This window comes from Chiloscyllium plagiosum, unplaced genomic scaffold (assembly GCF_037043375.1).
Source record: "Chiloscyllium plagiosum isolate Xiang-an unplaced genomic scaffold, Cpla_swu_hap1 HiC_scaffold_23, whole genome shotgun sequence".
NCBI classification, from domain to species: Eukaryota; Metazoa; Chordata; class Chondrichthyes; order Orectolobiformes; family Hemiscylliidae; genus Chiloscyllium; species Chiloscyllium plagiosum.
In genome coordinates, this window is record NW_028270161.1 from 32,059,231 (window position 1) to 32,082,295 (window position 23,065).

A 23,065-nucleotide genomic window follows, 5' to 3' on the forward strand; every position below is an offset into this window, starting at 1 on the left:
ACAATGGTTTTTGTGGATCACACAACACTTCTTGTTACATTTGCTCTGATGATCCAAAGCCTCATTTTTTATTTTTCTGACTTGTCCAGTTATCTGTCTCTATGACAGTAAGTTTGAATCTTGTGGAATTGGTCTTGAAATGTACGCAAGGCCTCCATGCTCCTGAGCCCAATTCTTTTTCTCCATTCAGAGTCTTTGCAATGATTACTACATTTGAGATACACAGCAGAAGGTCTTTTATATTGAATTCATACTGGTAAAATTTGTTTTCTACTGATATCTTGAAAAAGAAACATAGGAGCATCTTATTTTGTCATTCAATTAGTTCATGGCCATTTTGTACCTAAATTCCATTATACCTTTGAAATCTCTACCTGACAAAAATCTCTGTTATGGATTTGAGTCAACATTTGAGGATATCAGCTCTGTGTTTCTACTACCTCTTGAGTAAAAAAATGGCTCCTCACATCATCTCTGATCAAACTGGCTCATATTTTAAAGTTATTCTCCGTTAACAATTCATCACCAGAAGATCTTCTCCTTCTAATCTATCATTTTTTAAAATCATCACAAACATTTCAAATCATTGCTTGATGGCACAAAACTTGAGTATTGCTGAAGAAAGGCACATTTTGTCAAAACTTTTCAACTTGCGCTCAATCAGGACAAGTTCACAAGAATACGGGTAAAGGGAAAAACAACATTTTTCTTGACGGGAAGATAGAGATGTTCAGTTGGCAAGGTGACACTGAATTGTCCCATTTAAGCCCAAGATGAAAAGCTTTGACACAATGTATTTTTTGACAGCAAAAAAAGTACCTCAATTGAAATCATCCCTTAATCAAAATTCCTGGAAAAACATGGCAACACAACCTGGACTCATAATCTATCTCATTTAGGCTGAGGATTAATCTGGTGTATCTGTGTTCCATGCCCTCTGAAACCAATATATTTTTCTGAATGTACAGTACACAGAATTGAATATAATCCTTCAGAAGATGCCCTCCAAGTCACAAATAATGGAAATGTATGGCTGCTCCTTCGGAGTTGTTGGATCAAAAGCCTGGAAATCCATCACTGACAGCACCCATCACTGACAACACCAAAATGATCACAGTAATTCAAGTAGGCAGTTGACTAATACCTCTGCAGGGTAATTAAGGGTGGGTAATAAATGTTGGAATTGCCAGACATGCTCATATCCCATGAAAGAATAAAAAAAGAATATGGACTAACCAGTGCTTTATAAAAGTGTTGTGTTACTTCAATCTCTTTATACTCCAGACATTTTGAGAAAAGGTTAATACAAATTAGCGATTATGGTAACTTGTTATCTTTTGGGTCTGTTCGCACACTTAATTGACTTCTGTATATCCCTAAATCTGTCTCCACCACAGTCCATAGCTTCCTATCATTCCTCACATTTCCCTACAATGTGCTTCAATTGCCACAAATTCACCCACCCACTGAACAGCCCTTAGCAAACTTCTAATTCCATTTACGCTGTTTATTTTGCTTCTTAATATGATGCCATTAACAAACCTAGAAATACAATTTGCAAATCCTTTATCCAAGTTATTTACAAATATTGTGAAAGACTGAGATGCCAGTGCAGATTCATGGCACTAGTTATATCCTGGCAATTATTATGCATACCTACCCCCTCTCTCTGGCCTACCTCCTAAGCAATTTCTTAGCCATGCCAATACATTGCCTTTATTTCCATCAGTTTTAATTTTTGCTTACATTTCCGACCTGTGTGAAACCATGATAAATATTTCATAGATATTCATATAAATAGCATCCATAGAAAACATCTCATCTAGCATGGCAGTCTTCATTCAGTTGACATGATCTGTAGCTGAAGATTTAGATTTTGGATTTTTCACCTGCCACATTCTCCCACCCACACATTACATTTCCACATGTGACATTATTGTGCATGTTTCGCCATAAACAAGGCCCTAACAGTATTTCTCCCATCTAAAGTGAATTTTCCTGAACCTGTTTTGAATGGGATATAGTCGAGTTCACACTTTCTACAGGTTATTGCACCAACATATATCCACGGATGAGACACTAAGAAGAATGCTTATATCCTGCCTGCCTGACAGAAACTGAGTCCGATAAAATGAGTTTGGTGATTTCCGACTCACTTTGCACCTTTTGGTTTGATTTGTTTTTCTGTGAAGGCATGGTAGACACCATACAGTAGCTGGAAGGGCCTCCTTTAAAGATACAAAAGGATTCATTGATGTCAACCGGTCCAGATTACAATTTTCACTCCAGCTCATGCAATGAAATCATTGTGAATTTTCTGGCAAATGAAGACATAAGGAAAAGGACTTGAGACCAGAATAAGTCATTTAATTTAAAATTTATCTTTCTTTCCTGAAAGGAACCAGGATGAACTGGAGTGCTGAAGGGATCACAAAGAAAGATTAGGCCTAATCTTCCCAGGCTCCTTCCCATCTCCTGTGAAGTCTCTGCACCCAACACAATAGAGCTTCTTGCAGTGGTTCAAGTGCTGAAAGATGGGATTAGACTAGTTAGGAGGCTTTTTTGACTGGCCAGACATGATAGGCTAAAAGGCTTTTCTTTGTCTTGTAGATATCTGTAGGGATTCATTGATTCTATGATCTATGACTATAATACTGCCGGGTGATGCCTTAACCTGAACGCAACATTGCCAATATTTCAGATGAGCAGCTCACCAACAGTTGAGACCCAGTAATTAAAATTAACAGGCCTCCACTACCCAGGCTGGTGGGTAGCTTTGGGAAGGAGGAATGGTTGTTTGCAGCTCTTCCTCCTCCCACTGCCTCCACTGCACTTGCCTGGATACTAATTCAGTCAGATACTGTGGAGCATCCTGCGACACTTTGACTATTGATTAAGTCCAAAAGAACATTTAATATTTTATAAAAACTGTCAAACTGAGTAGAGAGATTCGCAGAATTTTCTTTGTGGAGAGAGTTGGAATGGGGATTTTTTTTTTCTATTCCCAGAGAATAGTTAAAAGAAAGGATCAGCTATCACAAAAGAGCAAGGCAATGAGTTTAGTTCAAATTAAACTAGCAGAATGATGGCAACTGAACTCCTCTTCTCTTTTAAATATCCACTGTTCTATAATTTTTGTAAAAAAAAAATATAGATAATATGATTCTTACTTCTTTAAATGCTGGATATGTACTTTTACAGAGATAGATTCCCAAACCAATTTTATTGAATTTTTGAAATAAATCAGAGAATATGACAACATAGAAGATCCACATTGTTCATGGAATCATTCTGCCCATCATTGTTCCACCTGATCACAAAATAATTTAATTCCTTACCAATAATAACATTAATTTACATTTTATGAGTCATATCACTAAGTATTCTGAGCTTTCTCAACACCATTTCTTCTTCATGAAGAATTTATTATGTCAATAACAGCAATTTCACTGGCAATATATTGTTATTGTCTATTACATTTATCTTCCAACAGATCATTAGTCAGCTTTCAGCCTTTTATTTGCATTTGTATCCTTGCTTTGAAGAAGTTTATTTTCCTTGGTTCTCAACTGTTGTCGGGATGTGAATTTCTGACAAATGAAGACAGAGGAATATACAAAATGTCTGATACAAATGCAAAGAATACTACACTTCCTGCAGACTGTGAAAGATAAAAAGAACAGGGAAGCAACACAAGGGAAGCAGTAAGAGTTACAAGAGTGGAATATGGGCAATAATTTATGAAGGTTATAAATGGACAACACTAAATGTTTTAAGCAAGGAAAGTGAGTTGCTTGGAGTAATGTGCATGCTTTAAGGACAGGCAGAGGTGACAATGTAACAAAAAGGTCAGGAGATAGTAGACATGCCAATTATTTGCTTTATATTGGCCGTTTGTGCAAAGAATGAGACATAATGTATGAGGGATATGAGAGTAAAAACAAATCAAGGGATAGAAATGTACTAGATTTCAATGTTTAAAATTGTTAAGAAGGAAAATGATAAAATGAAAAGCTAGATAAATCTCCGAGACCTGTTAGTTTTCAGCCCAGGGTGCTAAACGAGGGAGCTGAGAAAAATTACACGTAATAATCACGATGTCCCAAAATTCTCTCAATTCAGGAACTGTCCTCTTGGAGTATAACTGTCCTCTTGGAGTATAAGTTTGTCAGTTACTGCATTATTTAAGTGTTGAAAAGATAAACAGAGAAATTATAGATCTATTAGCTCAATGTAGGGAAGTTACTAGAATCTGCTATTATAAAGTGTGAGTAAGCATTTAAGAAAATATGAATTGATCAGAGAAGTCAAAATAGATTCATAATGGCTACCATGTCTAATGTATAAAGAATCTTCAAGGATGTACATAACACAGTCGATAAGTGCACATCCAAACATCTTCAATGGAAAGATTTCCAGATCTCTCTTCCATCGAGTTCTATTTAAGAGATACTAACACAAAAAGCACATAAATTTGGTGGCAATCCACAGGAATGGGTTAAGAAATTGATTATAAGAAAAGAAACAATAAAGAGAGATATTGCATATCATCCCAATTTACAAAATATGACATGCAGTGTCTCCTAGAAATCAGTACTGCCTCTTAAGCTAATCATGGTATTTATAAATGATCTAGATGAGGGAATAGAGAGTCACATATGTAAGTCTACTCATGACATCAGGTTGCCTGGTACAATAAATAGGATAGGTGGAAACAGAACGTTATACACTGACATTGATAAATTACATAAATGGACAAAACTGAGGTGGATGTGTAAAGTCATCCACTGTCTTAATGGTCTCAATTCATGATGGAACCAAAACCAAAAATCAGTGACAGGACAACCAGAGAAAACGTCTGGCACTTCTCACACAAAAGGGTCATTGAAACCATGAAATAACTGCACAGTGGCCAATATCCCATCACCATGTCACTCTATATTTGCATGTATACAGTATATTGGCTCAGAGCCAGTCCCTAGGATGAGGAGACTCTCTGAATCACCTGGCTATATCTGTCAGCCAGCGCTCCCTAATTGGCCAAGGTTAACAACCCCAATCCAGGATAGTCAATGAGATCCATATGACCCTCATTACAATCACCACAAATCAGAATCTCTCTTCTCCAAAAGTATAGATTGACTGAAAGTTTCAAACCTGAGACTAATAGATTTTTGTTAGATATGACTATTTGAGAGTATGAAATCTATGTGGGTGGATTAAAATTCAGACTCTTTATATCATATTGAACTTTCAAATGTTTCACTAGATTCAACTGAGCAGTTGTAATGTAGAAACAGCATCCGATGTACTTTGTATGTATTCGTAAATCATTTAGATTTTTTAAGACTCTCAACGCAGAACTACTATTTTAAAACAAGAATAAATAATTTCCTGAGCTATTGGAAACATTTTATAAAAACTACCGAATAATATATCATACTGATGATACATTCCAGTCAGACAAAAAGTAAAATAAGTGAGTACCATTTTACGGGGTCCCAAATGTTACTGTTTGAACAATAATCCAGGATATTCAAAATTCTGATTGGCAAGACTGCTGCATTAGGAATGAAGCCTTTGCATACAGCCTTTTGCAATTTTCACTAATAGCCGAAAAAATACATCAAACGTATGTGACATTTTCCTAGATGATGACTGCTGGTACCCTGTGGCTCTTGCCATCTCCACCAATGTGCAGTACTGGGTAAGGTTTGTTTGAAGTAGTGCACAATCACTAGGAGCTTAGGGAGCTGGTATAGATATATCTGTTCCCTCCATAAGCTAAACTTTGTTTAATAAGAAGTTTGACTTATGACTAAGGCCTCCCAAGCAGAGAAAGCTTGTCTCCAGCCACAGACTGTGTGACATCAGAACAATGCATGAAGTGAATGTAACATGAACATTCACCCCTTAAATCCATTACTTTATACAACACAATTCAACAACTTGCATTTATAAAGCATTTACAATGTAAAGCCCACCTAAGTGATTTGTAAGAAAGTAATCATTCCAAACCTAAATCAAAGAAACAGATATTAGATTAGTTGACAAATAGTTTTGCCAAAGCCACCTTTGGTCTTAAAAAGCAAAGGTGGTGAGACACAAAGGTTTATGGAGGGAATTCCAGTGGTTAGGGCCTAGGTTCTAAATGCACAATTATCAAAGGTGTAGGGAAGAAAGGATAAAGGACAAGTCACTGGAGAAATATAGATGTTGAGACAATTGTGGGGCCATTAGAAGTCACCAAGACAGAAAGGGACAGGGCCAAGAAAAATTAGGATAAGAAACATAAAAGGAAGGCATTCAGGAAGGGGTGGCCAAGTCAGTGAGTACAGATCTGCTACCACCTACCAAAAGTAGCTGAGCAGATCATTGTAAGAAGCATTGTACTCAGTAGCTGGCTGCAGTGCCACATGATCTGAGCTGCTATGGTAAGATTCCTACTCGTAACTTAGTTTCCTTAATTGTTCATCACTGGTAGTCCTAGGACTGACAAGCTTCCATCACCCTACTTCTCATCACTCTCCTTAAAGCAGCACACTACTGAACCCCCTTCAGTTGCTAAAAAGTTGCTGCTGCCTCCACAATTCCTCCCCTTACCCCTAGTGGTTGTCTATCTGTGGCCACCAGACAGCTATCTCATGGAAACACTTGAAAAGGCTAATAAGCTTGGAAGGTAGGAAGGAGGTGCTTGCGTATGGATAAGTTTAGTTTTCAAATGTTACTGTAAAGAATTATGGAATAAACTATTATAGATCAGATGGTATTGTCCAGTAGTTAAATTGCATTGGTTTTGGTGTTCCTGATGAGGGTTTGGATCAGCTGGAAAGGGCTTGATAGTTGCAAGTACTTCAGGTTAATTAAATGAAAATGTTCATTGGTGATTTGCATCTGTAGAGCTATGCAAGCTGTCATCATTTCTGGTCCTTACTCCTCCTGTTGATTCTCTGTATAGTTTTTGATTTTCTGAGGCAGCTCCTTGTTTTCTTTCCTTAGTCAGGCAGAGTTGTGAAGGAACTTAGTGAAGAATGGCAATTCTGGAGACCTGTTGGAACTCCACTGACTAAATAGATGTGTTGCTGGAAAAGCGCAGCAGGTCAGACAGCATCCAAGGAGCAGGAGAATCGACGTTTCGGGCATAAGCCCTTCTTCAGGAATTCCTGATCTGCTGCGCTTTTCCAGCAACACATTTTTCAGCTCTGATTTCCAGCATCTGCAGTCCTCACTTTCTCCTACCTGACTAAATAGATGTGTCTAGAGAATGCCATGGTTTGTCTTGAAGCAGAGCACTGGCTGAGATGTAGCTTTGATTGTTGAATATTTAGCATTTTTGCCATGAGGCAAACTATCAAGGGATATTCCTTTACATCAATTAGCCAACCTGACACTCAATGAAAGAGCTGAAAGAAAAATGGGAATTTGAGGGTTGGCACAGCATAAAGATGAATCTGGCACTTCCACAACACAATTTGGGGAAAGGGTTCTTCATGAATCAAGTGGTCCTTGCTTGAACATTTAATAGGGTGAGCATTATTTACAGGAAACCACTCAGGGTAATTAAATATTGCAGTCCATTGAACTTCTGCTTCTTGTGCAAAGTTGTAATTCAACATTCACCTCTGCGCTGTCTGCTCCAGTTACTCTGCAGTGAGCAACATAACTCTTGATGTTTTGCAATCCAAAGGCCCATTTAAACTCACTACCAATAAGCTGTCTTAACTACTTTGATGTGTAATATAAAATATCTCTATTTACATTTTATTTATGTACTTATTAAAAAGCGCTGTATACATTTATCATCATTTTCCATACAAATGCAATCTGAAATGAAATAAAATGAAGAGAATTACATAGCTCTTTTCAAATCATTTATAGATCACTCTCCATTCAATAAATTAGGCAATGACAAAATGATTAAAATATCTTTATTGATGTTCATAGAATCCCTAACAGTGTCGAAGGAGGTCATTGAGCCCATTCTTTTCCAACCTTCCGAAGAACACCCCACCCACACTCACCTTCCCTATCCTATCCCCATAGCCCCGAATTTCCCATGGCTAATCCATGTATATCTATGGACTGTGGTAGGAAACCTAAGCACTCAGAGAAAACTCAGGCAGATATGGAGAAAATGTGCAAACTCCATACAGACAGTCGCCTAAGGTTGGTATCAAACTCAGGTGGCACTGTGCCACCCAAATGTTAATGACAACAAAAGCATAGTTGTACCTAATGGAAACTGAGTACCCAAGTGTTTCTGACCCTTGTGAATAACAGTTTGAGGAAAAACCTGCCTATCTGGGATGGTGGAGGAGTAAACAGCAATTGATGTCTTTACTTCTGGGCTGGAATGCTTTCAAACATCTACATGGAGAACTCAAAGACTTGTACCAGAACTTGCAAAAATAACATGTTTGGCCTCGGCCTCAAAGTAATATGTGACACCACTTTGTGATTGACATCCCAAGCTTTGCTTCATAATGGACTAAAATGCCTCTTCCACAATACCTGTTGTGAAATCAGCGTTCCAGCAGTTTGAATACATTTAGCATAATCAATCCATGTGTCACTGAGGATTTTATTCCAGCCATCATGTTAATGAACATGAATCAATTTTATTTCAGCAGCATGGAATTCAATTTAGTACTCCTCGTCTGAAATTAACGTAATCTTTGCCATGGACATTGTTAGATTCTCTATGTCAATTACATGCTCATGTAAGAGTACTGCAGCTGGTATCACAGTTTCTGTATTGGTGCTTGTCGGTGCTTCTGAAGGTGTTTTTTTTTGCACTGTAGGGCCCGGTGGAAAGGCAGATGCTGCGTCAATCCAGTTGATCCATCTGACCTGTGGAGGCAATAAAGGTAGCACAAGTATCTCACAATTAGACATAAAATCTATGATTAACAGTAGAATACTATTGCATCAAACAAAAGCTAAGAAATCCATTTGTTTAAACATCAATACAGACCAATTAATATTTGCATCTTACAGAGATGTATACTTTGGGAAGACACTTACCAACTCAGCTAATGTGTTCGTGCCTCAAATTCTCCAATCCATTTCAACGTTACCAAGCTGAGTAACTCACCCTCCCCTCAGCTGGTACGAGTTCTTTCTTTGGCTCAGGACCTCTTCTCGTTGGTTGCTGAATGAATATTATCTTCTGCCTTTGTTTGCTCAAATCATTAACCATTCCAGATGACATACTATTTCCCTTTTGCTATCAACAACTGTTTTCACCTACTTAGAAATTTATTTTTGAAGCTTCCAACTAAATTGTTAGATTCAGTATTGTTCCATGGTAATTAACCTTCAAGGCCATAGCATAGGATCTTTGACCATGAATCTTCCATTTATCCCTACAATGCTTTGATTAGATACAGTTGCTAATCTCTAAGCAGTTATATTATCTACACACCAAAGAGTACTTTGGGGTCAACAACTTAATTTTCAAAGCATTCAGGCATATAACAATAGTCATTGTTCACATTCTAGAATAGCAATAACAATTTACTGCTGACACTAAGCTGCATTAGGCTGAAACATACAGCTGTTACGTGTTACTGAATAAAATCAAATCTTGATCAAAATATTACTTCCGCATGCAAGTTAACTAGTAAAATTTTGAATATATAACACTTTAATATATGATACATAATAACTGATTCAATACATCATTTAATTGTGTGAGAATTTAAATTTTTTCACCAATGCAATCTTTGCTTTTCCACCATTTTACAAATCCTTCTTAAGTTTTGAACATGTACACAAAATAAATCATTTGTTTTGATTTATTTTCATCTGTTTTCAAACTTAACAGCTTGGTCTTCAATCTGATTGATTCTACACTAATCAGAATTATCACCTTGACAATAGGTAACAATGTTTAACTTTACAAGACTATTGATTCCCTCACAAGTGTGCACATTAACAACTTGTGGGATCAACACACAGTTGGTGATCCTAATATATCTCTAACAAAAAGAACTGGGAAATACAGGCAAGCTGGTTCTCTTTCTCAAGATTCAGACAAAAATCCATGAGTTATTGAAGAAACACCACTGGTCATGACTGAAAATCGTAGGAGCACAAGAACATCCCCTGCACAAACAAAATGAACAAACCTAATAAATTATCAGGAATGGTAAAGTAGTTCCAGAAAGATGTGGAGGCTTTGAAAGGGTACAGAAAAGGTTTACCAGGATGTTGCCTGGATTGGACGGTATTAGCTATAAGGAGGCATTGGACAAACTTGGTTTGTTTTCACTTGAACGTCAAAGGATGAGGGGTGGCCTGACAGATGTTTACAAGATTATGACAGGCATGGATAGAATAGATAGTTGGAGTCTTTTTCCCAGGGTAGAAATGTCAATTACTAGGGAACATAGGTTTAAGGTAAAAGGGGACAAACTTAAAGGAGATGTGAGAGGCAATTGTTTTACACAAAGCGTGGTAAGCACCTGGAATGTGCTGCCAGAGGAGCTGTTAGAAGCAGATGCAAAGAAAGTTTAGGAGGTATCTTGACAGACACATGAATAGGCAGGGAATGAAAGGATTACAGACTGTGGAGAGGCAAGAAGTTTTTTAGTTAAAGAAAGCATTTTTTAATCAGCACAGTCTTGGTGGGCCAAAGGGCCTGTTCCTGTACTGTGCTGTTCTTTGTTCTTTGTTCATATGTAATCCATTACTGCTTCCAACTCTGTGCTAACTTTACCTGAAGATCATTGTGCGTCAATCTAAACAGAACAAGTGACAAAAATGAATTCCATACATTTGCTAAGATGTGGGTTATCACCAAAAATGACCATGAAAGGACGTAAGGACAAGCGAACATAAGAAATATGAGCAAGAGTAGACAATTCAGCCTTCCTGCAGCAGCCCAGCCAGATCTACCATTTGATACAATGGTTGACCTCATCTTGGCTTCAACTGCACTTTCCTTCTCACTCTCCATAACCCTCCATTAATGATTAAAAATATGTCTATCTCCTTCTTAAATTACTCAAGTTCCAAGCATCCAGTACACTCTGGGATAGTGAATTCCACATTTCTGTTTTAAATCTGCTACCCCTTATCTTAGAACTATGCCCTCTTGTTCTGGGCCATCCCTTTCGCAATAAATGCCAAAAATCCATTTCATACATGAGGACATCCAGATCCCTCTGCACTGTAGCACTCTGAAGTTTCTCTCCATTTAGATAATAAGTTGCCTTTCTATTCCTCTTATCAAAATGGATAACCTCACACTTAACCACATTCAACTTCAGCTGCCAAATTTTGGCACATTCCCCAACCTACCCATATCCATTCTTAAATTTCTTACTTCTTAATTGCAACTTACTTTCCCACTTATTTTATTGTCATCAGAAAAAAATTGCTTTTGTACTTTATATCCCCAATCCATGTCATTACTGTAGAATGTAAATAGTTGGGGTCCAAGAATCAAAACCCTGTGGCACTAGTTATGTCTTACCAACATGAAAATGACCAATTTATTCCAAATCTGCTTACTGTTGATTAGCCAACAGAAGCTGCTGGATTATTTTTTAAAAATGCTTCAGTAATGCTCTGCTTGGACAGAACTCTGCCACACTTGTTGAGTTGTTACAGTTCCACATTATGTGTTTAATGCTTACTGCTCTCAGGGCAACATATACTTTCACCCAGATTACCCATGTCCCAGAAATATCTAAAATGCCTGCACAAATATACACATTAGAGTGGTCCATCCTGTAAACTACAGACCAAAAAAAATACACAGAGCACAGGTATCTAAAAGCAACGTGCAATCATTCTCTTTACTTTTAAATGCTTATTGCTTGACTATTAATAGTTAAATGGTAGACAACATTGCATTTTCAACAACTAACTTCATAACGTCAAGGGCTCAAAAGCAAGAATGGAATAAATGAAACAAAAGTGAAATGAATGCATTATTTTAGGATTTTACTGTCTTTTGGAAAGATTGGATTGAGCAGAGAAATGTAAATATTTGTACTGAGGGGTAGGTTTTAATTACATAACAACATAACATGCTTAAAAGCAGAAAAGATTTCCAAGGAGTACTTCAGACTGGTTAACTTTTAGTGGCAACTGAATGGTGCAGACTATTTGTAGCAGGTCCAATTGATGACAATTGTTTTGAATGTGGACTATAAATTTTAATTAAAAGCCTTAGTTTAAAAGTCTTAATAAAATGTCTTACAAGTTTTTAACCCATCAGTCCTTTAAGGGAGACAAACATGATTGCTTATTCTCCACTCACCCACAACTAAATTTGTTTGTGTTGCTTTAAATGGTCGAATCACATCATAAACTTCATGCCAATTGCATGGAGATGCGTCACTTACACAAATCTTTTCAGAAGGGAGATATGCCAGGGTCTTTCACAGATATAAAAAGATTTGACAAATGCTTCTCATGAGGCAGAGCTATTACCGTATGGGTTTAAAATCACACAAAGGAGAACTAAGGCATTGTTTACGAGCTGTTTTGATGGGCCGTGCCTTTCAGTTATAAACACACTTGAATCATACCCTACATCTTCTGAAGCAGTTAGTTTGGGAGGGCGGGTTTAACGCGTAGAATGCAGCAGTCTACGTATAATGCTACTCCTTAAAGTGGCACCACTGCCACACTCTGTTCATTTTGAAGGTCAGATGTCAACAATAAAGAGTCCCAGTGAAAGTTCTAATTAACAGGGAGATGGAGCTAAGAAGGGCACAGGATGAGAGTGAAGCGTGAATGTGACTGCGGTTGATTCGCTGGATCTTCCGTTAGGCAACATAAGGGAAATATATACATTAGCAATGACTGAGAATGCCGACCTGGTACACCAGTTTTAACATGATTGCCAATGGTGTTGGGTTGTACACTTCTCGATCTTCTTACCTGCAAAATTTTTAGTAAATACCAATGTGACTAAGAGGATGGGGATAATGACAGTCCCGATGGACACTACTCTGTCGAAGGGGAGTTCTAGCTTTAGTTGAACCATGAAGGCTGCAAAGGGCGAACCTTTCTCATCTTGTTGGCCCGGAAGGATCAGCTCCTTGAGCTTTTCTCCAGCTAACAGCGCAGTAGCCATGTCTGGTTGGTGATCTATGATGTTGTGCATTCGTCACTGAGTGCAGATCTGATCCGTGGAACCGGCTTGCGCTGGATCGTCCTTTGCTGGAAAGCGACTGATTTTCCGAAAGATCGCTTTCTGTTAACATATTAACAACAACAACAACAACAAGCATCATGTTTAGATATGCGGATCGTGACACACACCAAACATCAGGGAGGAAAAAAAATTAGCACTTCGATCATCCGCCAGTTAGCGAAAAAAAAACTACATCATTGCACCAAGACACATCCCAGTTGTAGTAGAACACTATCTTTCATTCCCTCTGACTAAAATTGACTTCATTAGTCAATCTTCATTGATTAAAATCATCCTGAAGCATTAGTTTACTGACTACATATAAAAGTGTGGAAAATAAAGAGAAAATCTAACTATCTTCTCATCAACATATTATCCAAAATAAAGCGAAACTGTTCTACGTGTCATACATTCAACTTTTTGAAAAAAACATGGGCTCACCGAGTCGGTTAAGATCAGAAGTGTTAAAATGAGCTGTTTCTCAAATCCTCATTCTTTGATGAGCAGTAATGATCGAGCCTTCACTGTTGCGGCTCGAATTCACACTGAGAAAACGACGATTGGAGTTTACCATTTGCCCTCATCGTTCAGAAATGCACGGTGTTTTTTTTTGCCTCCCGCGGTGTAATCGCTTCTGCTTTATCTGACAACTTTCAGCGAGCCGATCAGAAAGAGCAGGGAGAATACTTCCAAACGGCGTCCGATGTTCGGGAGGAGCGGCAGCCACAGCTGAGGCAAGCCTGCTGCAGAACACAACTGGTTTCAGCACCATAGCCAGCTCCTAGCGCAGCTGCCGTGCTCCATTCATTGCTGTGTGACTGGCGAGGTAAACACGTGAAACTGCAGCGGAGGTGCCATTCCACAGCTGGGTGAGCAGCTGTCCAAGAGGGCTCCGTCCAATTCCGGCTTCACATCCGACCGCCAATCAGCTGCTTCTTAAGCCCCACCGTGTGCTGCACACTCAACAACAAATCACTTGGATCCACTCCCACGATTCAAGCTGCGGTCAGGCTGCTTGCCGGAGTCCTCTTTTTTTTTACCCTGCAGCACGTTTGTGGAAAATGCATTCCAGGTTTGGTCTCCAGGAAACAGTTTGCCTGACTCATGACGTGTCTGTTCGCTTGCCTGTCATTTTATTACGATACAGGTTGCTGATATTGAAATTGAGGTCCATTGTTCTTTTAAAGCATAAACACATTAATTTGCACCTCCTGATGTGTGTAATAGTCACGTCAAGCTTCTAGCTTGATAAAACATTGTTCAGGGCATAAATATCCCGTACCCTTTGTCAGCATTCACAGCGCTCACGGACACAACTCTCAAAGCTACAACCTCTCATTAGTGTCACATATCTATTTTGTTCCCAAAACAAAACTTTGGAGCACGATTGGAGTGGATTAGGGAAAAAGGACCGTTAATGCATGAATAACTCCCCTTCTGACGCAGGCAGCGGGCAAACTTTGTGCCGGCTGTTCACTGAAGTGATTAAAAACAGCAGTCCAACATTATCTCAGTGCAAGTTGAATATCACACGAAGCCAGCCCGATTCTCTTAAAGACTGTCTGACTGCAGTAGGTTTAGAGGGGTGGTTAACAGGAGCCATTTCAAGCAGCAAGGGGATTGGAAACGGTGCAGCACCCCTTGGAGAATGCTCCAAGGTTTGCCCTGGAGATCATGATGCACGAGGTAAAGGCAACGCGCGAGGTCCTGCTCCCTGTGCGTATTGGGGGAAGGGGGAGATATGGTAGGATCAGCGGGTGCTCCATGTCTGTTCGGGTACCCAGGTACTAGGAAGGCTGTAGCAGCAGGTAACTGAGATGGCCAGTGCTAGCAGTATAAACCCGAAAACCCAGATATTGTACACGTAGAATTCTAATGCTATCACAAGGGTGGTCAAGATGAGTGAATTTATAAGTGAATCATAAGGCTGTCATAATGTTGCATTGCCGTAACTTCATTCACTTGCTAACAGCCTCTATCAAGCAAAACCCAGACCTCAAGATCCAGTTCTACCCATATAAAACCCATCCACCAGTACAGCGTTAAGTCATGTCCATCTTCGAACTGCTTCAAGCCGGACACTAGGGGAAGTGATAGCTTACTGGTATTAAGGCTGGACTGTTAAATCCAGCGACCCAGATAATGTTGTGAGGACCTAAGTTCAAATCCTGCCATGGCTGAGAGTGGAATTTGAATTCAAGAAATATCCGGAATTCAGAGTCTTATGATGACCGTGAATCCATTGTTAATTGTCAGGAAAAGCCCATCTGGTTCACTAACATCCTTTAGGGAAGGAAACTGCCATCCCTACCCAATCTGGTCTACATGTGACTGCAGACCCACAGCAATGAGATTGACTCCTAACTGCCTGCTGGGCAATAAATGCTGGCCTAGCCAGAGACAACTTCATTCCATGAATGGATAAAAGGAAAAAACTCTCAGCTTGTCCACAAACATCTCAGGTTCATTCGCCAATCGTATCATACTCACTCCTTCATCTCACTCTTGCAGAACAAGGTGACACATAACACCAGGGAGTGGTAGCTAACCAGAATAGCTACATGACCTCAACTCCATGTGGTGAAGACAAACATTGGAGCAGCCAAACAGAGGCCAGCTCCAAGGCTGGGCTGAAATGATATAGGTGTACACACGTACAAACATGAGAGTTAGGAACAGGAATAGGCCGTTTCACTGCCTGGCCTGCTCTTCCATTTAATTAGATAATGTCAGAAGTCACATGACAGCAGGTTAAAGTATTTGAAATCACAAGCTTTCAGAACACTGCTCCTTCACCAAGTGATGGGCAACCATCTGAGTGAAAAATTAGCCTCAAATAGAAATCGATAAATTTCTGGAGACTAATGATATTAAGGAATATGGAAAAAAATGTGGGAAAGTGGCTTTGAAGTCAATGAACAGCTATGTATAATTGAACAGTGGAGTAGACTCAATGAACTGAATGGCCTACTTCTGTTCCTATGTTTCAATCATTTTTGTTTCAAAGTGGATAACCAGATTTAAAATAGCCTGTTCTTGGATAGTTCTGCAACATACTACTCTAAGAAACTATCCCCGATGCATCATAGAAATTCATCTTCCATGTAGTCCTTGTCCATTTGATTGTCCAGTCAATATGCAGACTAAAAGCACCCATTAGAATTGTAGTGCCCTTCTTATGTGCTGTCGTTACCTCCCAATATAGAACCTCAATTATCTGAACAATACTGGCAGGGAGTATTCTGTTCGGATAACTGATTGTTCGGATAACTGATCTGATCGTAAACAAAGGAAGCATGTATGGTACCTTGGGATCCTGTTTGGATAATCCAAAATTCAGATAATTGATGTTCAGATAACTGAGGTTGTTCTGTATACTTTATCCTGCAGTGTGAAAACCCTTTAAGGACCCATAGATGGTTCTACTCATGACTTCTTTCCCTTACCACTCCTCATTTTGACCTAAACTAATTTCATAAGATGATTAGTTGCATTTCTAGCACTACTTACCATCGCAATGATACTCTGATTTTTAACAAAGCTATCCCACCACTTTTTACTTTCTACCCAATAATCATCAGGGACAATGAAAATCCTTGAATAGAAAGTTTCCAGTTTTGATCACCCAGAAACCACATTCCAGTTACAGCTATCTAGTCATATTCATTTAATTCTATTTGTGCTAATTTGTCTTATTATAAATTCTGCATGTATTTTGATAAAGAGCTTTAAGCTTTGACTTTTTATCACTTTTATTCTGGTTCTAAGTTATGATGAGGAGGTGCTGGTGTTGGATTGGGGTGGACAAAGTCAGAAGTCACACAACACCAGTTGTAGTCCAACAAATTTATTTGAAATTATAAGCTTTCAGAGCACTGCTCCTTCATCAGGTGAAGCTGCTGAAGGACTGGTGTTCCGAAAGCCTGTAATTTCAAATAACCTTTTTGTCTATAAACTAGTGTTGTGTGACTTCTGACTTGGTTCTAAGTTATACTGCACTCTCTGCGTATATTTTCTACCTCTTCCTGTCACACTTTGTTTATTGTGTGCCTCTTCACGAACCCACACTTCTGTTCTCTCATTTAATTTTGATTTCTGAAGCTTTCCGTTAAGCATCTACATTGCTAATTGTTTAAAGCACTATCTACAAACCCAATTATACAATTTGCCAGAACGCCATGTCAAGACTGACTAATAGACTAACTCTCCCTTTCCCCAGTGCTGGTGCCAATGTCTCATGCATCAGAACCCATTTCTCCCACGTCAATCTTTTAGCCACGCATTTACCTCTCCAACTATATTTACCTGTTGCTAATTCGTGTCTGGCTCAGATAGTATTCCAGAGATTAGTATCTTTGTGGTTTTGCTTTTTAATTTAGCCATGAGCTGCTTATAATCACTTAGCAGAATCTCCTTCCTAATCTCTCCTATATTGCTGCTTTAGAAGAATGCAAGTGATGAAACAAAAATTATATCACCTTCACATTTAAACTATGTTATGCACTTTGGCAGAAAGAATACAGGAATATACGACTTTCTAAATGGGGAAAAGCTTCAGAAATCTGAAGCACAAAGGGGCTTGGGAGTTCTAGCTCAGGATTCTCTTAAGGTTAATGTGTTGGTTCATTTGGCAGTTACAGAGGCAAATGCAATGTTAGCAATCATTTCAAGTGGGCTAGAATAAAAGAGCAGAAATGAACTGCCAAGGCTGTGAAAGGATCTGGTCAAACTGCATTTGGAATATTGTGACCAGTTTTGGGCCCCGTATCTGAGGAAAAAATGTGCTGGCATTGGGGCTGGCATTGGAAGGAGTCCAGAGGACGTTAACAAGAATGACCCCAGGGATGGAGGCCTTGTCATATGAGAAATGGACTCTGGGCCTGTACTTGGTGGAATTTGGAAGGATAAGGGTGGATCTGATTGAAATTTACAGAATACTGAAAGGCCTGGATAGAATGGATGTGGAGAAAAAGCTTCCACTATTAGGAGTAACTAGGGCCAGAGATCACAGCCTCAGAGTGAAGGGACAACCATTTAGAACTGAGATGAGAAGGAATTTCTTCAGCCAGAGTGTGGTTAATCTGTGGTACTCATTGCTGCAGAAGGCTATGGAGGCAGAGTCAGTGACTGTATGTAAAGCAGAAATAGATAGTTTCTCAATTGGTAAGGGGATCATGAGTTATGGTGAGAAGGCAGGAAAATGGGATTGAGAAACATATCAGCCATGATTGAACAGTGGAGCAGACTCAATGGGTCAAATGGTCTAATTCAGCTCATACGATGTATGGACTTATGATCTTTATTCAGTCATTTGAATTGATAGCAGAAAATTATGTGGGTGCAAAAACAAATGGTGCACTGGTACATAATATAATTTTAAGAATGACTAGAATGCTTACCTTTGTTTCAACAGTTTGCAATACAAAAGCAAGCAAACAGCACATCAGTTGACCCTTGATCTGATTCTATCTTGTTTACTGCATGCAGTTTGAATTTTAAGAATGATATATTGGGCTTCTTGGGATACCGAAAAGATTCACCAGAATTAAACCTGGGGATTAAAATGTTAAATGTTGAGGACAACTTACATAATTACGTTTTGTGTTTGCTAAGTTTCAAAAGTTGCGGGTAATCAAGGGTTTTGTAATGATAAACAATATTGATATAATAGATTCCTTGAAGCAACTTCTTCTGGTGGAGAAATGTATACTGTCAAAATATATAATCATACTTCAAATTCTCTCAATTCATTAAACCAATTAATGTATGAACAATCAAGGAATTACTTTTTACATTTATTCAACATTAATGAAATTTATTCTAATTTTCATTTGGCTGATCTGTAATGTGATCTTTACATTGTGCTATCGACAATATCAATACAAATAACATATACAAGAAAACATCCATCCTAATATTTTCCAAAACCTTTCTTCAATATATAATTCAGAGCATATTTGAATATTTCAAAAACTATCATGCAGTTACCTAACAAGATAAAGATGATAGTAAGACCAAGAAATAAATCTCTAAACAATTTTAGCTGTGCAAGTGGAAGTCAGTCAGAAATAGACCAATTTCATCTCCATACTTTACTCCAGTATGGCTACAGTTTAGGAAAATTATTCAACTGTGTTTTTGCATGTGATAACAATTCTCTTTAGAATGAACTTGCAGGGAACTGAAACAAATTCATAACCTTTCATTCTGACCATATTTTATTCGAGGGTTTTCACTACTGAACCAGCATTAGCAATGCACTACTGATGGTTAGAAACACTATGGCTTTGCTTTTAAGTTATCAGTCGCTGTTTGCTATCTATTAGTTCAGAAGAAGCTGACAAAATATATAAGGAAAGAAAAGCCAAAAAATCCATTAAGCTTGTACATATTATATATAATTTATAGTTTAATAACTACTATCCAAATTGTTTAATCTCCAAAGGAAGCTAACAGAGAAGGTGAGTTGAAAACACAAGTGTGGAAGTCGTGGAGAGAAAGGGATGAAATGGAATGGGAGATAAGCTGTTGGACTGACAGCAGTTAACAACGAGGTAATTCTCTGTGGCATCAATCTTAGAAGTTCTGAGGAAAGGTCACTAGACCGGCAACATTAACTCTGATTTCTTTTCACAGATCCTGCCAGACTTGCTGAGCTTTTCCAGCAACTTCTGTTTTTGTTTCAAAGCGTGAACACTCTTTTCTCCCCATAGATGTTATCAGACCTGCTGCGTTACCCCAGCAATTTCTGCTTTTGTTTCAGAAATTCTTTCAACCAAGTCCTAAACATCAAGCCAGACCCCAGAACAAAACACAGGTAGCAAACAAGATGGTACAACACTACAACACTGGCAGCAAGGGAAGTGTTATGAAAGTGCACTAATACAAGCCTATCAATGAGGTTCAGATTAAACTAAGTAAAAGGCAGATTCCAGAAGATGATTAGGCTTTCCATATTGAAAGTCTCACACACACCAATGGTATAAGATAATCAGAAGCTTTAAGAGCTATCAATATTAATTGTCCTGGAAGGAGAGAAAAGCACACATTAAATGTTAAAATTTACCTGGAGGCTAATGCCAACAAGCCACCACACATCCTGAAAGATATATATCTCAGTTAGTGGCACTCCGTGGTCCAGCTAACAAGAAATCATTTCACAGCAAATAACAGATCACCAATTCTGTGCATTGGTAGAATCACACTACATTGCCAACATGCAAACTCATCCTGGCTTCCCATAACCTTTAATCTGGTGGATACCAATGTTTGAACAGCAGCAGGACAGCCAGAAAGTACAGATCTTGGTACAATCACAATTCATGGGATTCAAACCAACTGTGGCAGAATAGGCTACACATGATGCAACTGAAACAGTCAATGATTTCAAAGAACTGGACTCAGTCAGATTTGACGTGGTTGGCAATTTTAAGAGTGATGTAGTTTTGGATCTTAATGATGAGGCGAGCACATTTAGGAGAAGCTTTGAACCGAACTGAATGAATTGGAATGAAATGATATAATTCAGAAGATCAACCACCTAATGATTGCTGTAGTTCTATCATGTGAGGCTTAAAGAAGGATAACACTATAACAGTATGCCTGGATGAAATACCCCTTAACCCTTCATTTAAAGGTTGTCCAGACAAAATATCTATACTGGGAGAAATAAGACCTTTTAAGAGCATGATTCTTTTCTAAGTGAAATGTGAAGCAAAGATACTCGGTCTGACAATTTAGCAGAAGAATCCCAGGAGTTTAGGATATTTACATTGGATGATATGGTTTTTGACATTTAGGCTGTCATTTAGCAAACACTTATTCCAGCAGCAAATGGATGGCATTATTCAGAATGTACCTGTTTGTATTTATGTAGCTGATGATATTTCAGCCATGGGTAAGACAAAAGGCAGAGCATGACTGCAACCTTTACCTACTGATGATAGCAGCATGATTTAACAGCACAAATACCAAATAAACATCAGTCAGATAAACAACAGGCAAAGAAGTCCTAATGCCAAATCCCAAGATATCTTGTCTGGGTTATGCTAGGAAAGATAGTTATAAAGTGGACACGATGGTTAGTATGTGTACCTATGTGCTAGTCAAGGATGAAGCAGGATATCCAATGCATGTAAGCATGCCAAACATATCAGCCCCAGATGCCGAGAGAGTCTCTACATACCAGTGATTTTCCATCCACTTCTTGGATGAAAGTAACAACATCTTCACAGTGCACAGGGAAGACTACATCCTTGTGATGGAACACTTGTTTAAATTTCCGATTGTTCAATGACTTTGCAACACAAGAGCGTGACCGCTACTTCCAGGATGAGTGATATTTTTAGTTTTGTGTCCTGGAATGAGTCATGTCTGATAATGGACTGCAGTCTACCAGTAAACCATTTCAAGACATGCATACTAGTGGTGAGAGATCCATATCACATTGTCACCTCATTGTCCATACTTTGTTGAGCAGAACATATAGTATAAACATTATCAACTCAAAGATTTTAAGTATGTAAAGTGTTATGTGTAAAGCAAGATTTTCACATTGCATTACTGCATTTTTGTACAACATGAACAGAGAAGGGATTATCTTGCCCAGCACAACTTATGCCCAGAATGTGCGAATGACATTGCCCAGCAAACAATTGTCTAAGCATTCTTAGACACAGGATATTCTTCATCAAAAAAAAAGGATAATGGAACAGCCAAGTAAGTAGTTACAGAACTACCACAACTGTGCTTTGAGTGAAGAAATACAAGTGAGTTAGAAATACAAGTAGAAATATTTGGATTCCAGCAAAGGTGTGTGGAATACTATGACAATGCATAAAAACATATTAATATGGATCTCAAATTGGAGGAAGCCTGTTGTTTTGACAATATCAACGTTTTGGAATTGAGGACCAAAAACAAAACTATTTTAAAATTTGTGGATAGTACATAAGTAAATGGGAATGTGTGATGTGAGGAAGATATAGAGTGGTTTCAGGAGAATTTGGACTGGCTTAGTGAATGGGCAAGAACATAGCTGATGGAATTGATTGTGTGGTTATCCACTTTGGTAGGGAGAACAGATGTGCACAGAAGTTCTTAAATGATAAAAGGTTGGAAAGTATAGATGTAAAAGGGGTCCTAGGTGTTCTTGTTGATAAGTCACTGAAGGCTAACATGCAAATGCAGATGGTAGAGTTTAGTAGCTTCTACTCTATATACAGTGTTATGACTGAAGCTAGAGGAGTGCCCCTGTTGTTTTCCAGGTCCTGCTCCACAGGTCACAAGCAAAATAAAAGTATATTTCATAGTTAACAAGATGGCCAATTATATAACTTAGCTATGGATTCCCATTTCCTGGCTTGTCTTAGCATCTTAGCTATGTCATATTATTTTAAAAAAAGAAAGTTCAGTCAGGATTCTTTAATAATTAGAATCATTATCAAAACAAAACCTATCCAATGAAAATGCAAAAACCGGTTAACATCCACAATTGTTAATATGTAAGTATAAATGTTTATCCAACGAAATAATCCAAAACACATACAGACAATGGCAGAGCACTGCTGCCTCATAGCATCAGGGACCCAGGTTTGATTCTTGCCTTGGGTGACTGTGTGTGTGGAGTTTGCACATTCTCCCTGTGTCTGCCCACCCCCCCCGGTGTTCTGGTTTCCACCTGCATGCCAGGCGAATTGGCCATGCTAAATTGTCCATAGTGTTAGGTGCATTAGTCAGAGGGAAACAGGTCTGGGTGGGTTACTCTTCGGAGGATCGGTGTGGACTTGTTGGGGTAAATAGCCTATTTGTACACTGTGGGGAATCAAATCTAAACAACCAATACACCCATCCTTCAGGGGGAAAAAAAGAACATTTATATAAAAAGAAATATTTTCCTGATATTAAAGCTAT

At 38.5% G+C, this 23,065-nt stretch overlaps 1 protein-coding gene across 1 annotated transcript in view; it reads right to left on the minus strand.

Annotated features, from left to right (window-relative positions):
- Positions 1-14,316, minus strand: part of panx2 (pannexin 2) — a 47,309-nt gene extending 32,993 nt beyond the window's left edge. The window contains exons 1-2 of the mRNA XM_043713737.2: positions 13,595-14,316; positions 12,898-13,213 (exon numbers count right to left, since the gene is read on the minus strand). Coding sequence (XP_043569672.2) covers positions 12,898-13,123 — 226 coding nt within the window. The 5' untranslated portion in view covers positions 13,124-13,213; positions 13,595-14,316. The remainder of the gene's footprint in view (positions 1-12,897; positions 13,214-13,594) is intronic.
- Positions 14,317-23,065: the final 8,749 nt, after the last annotated feature.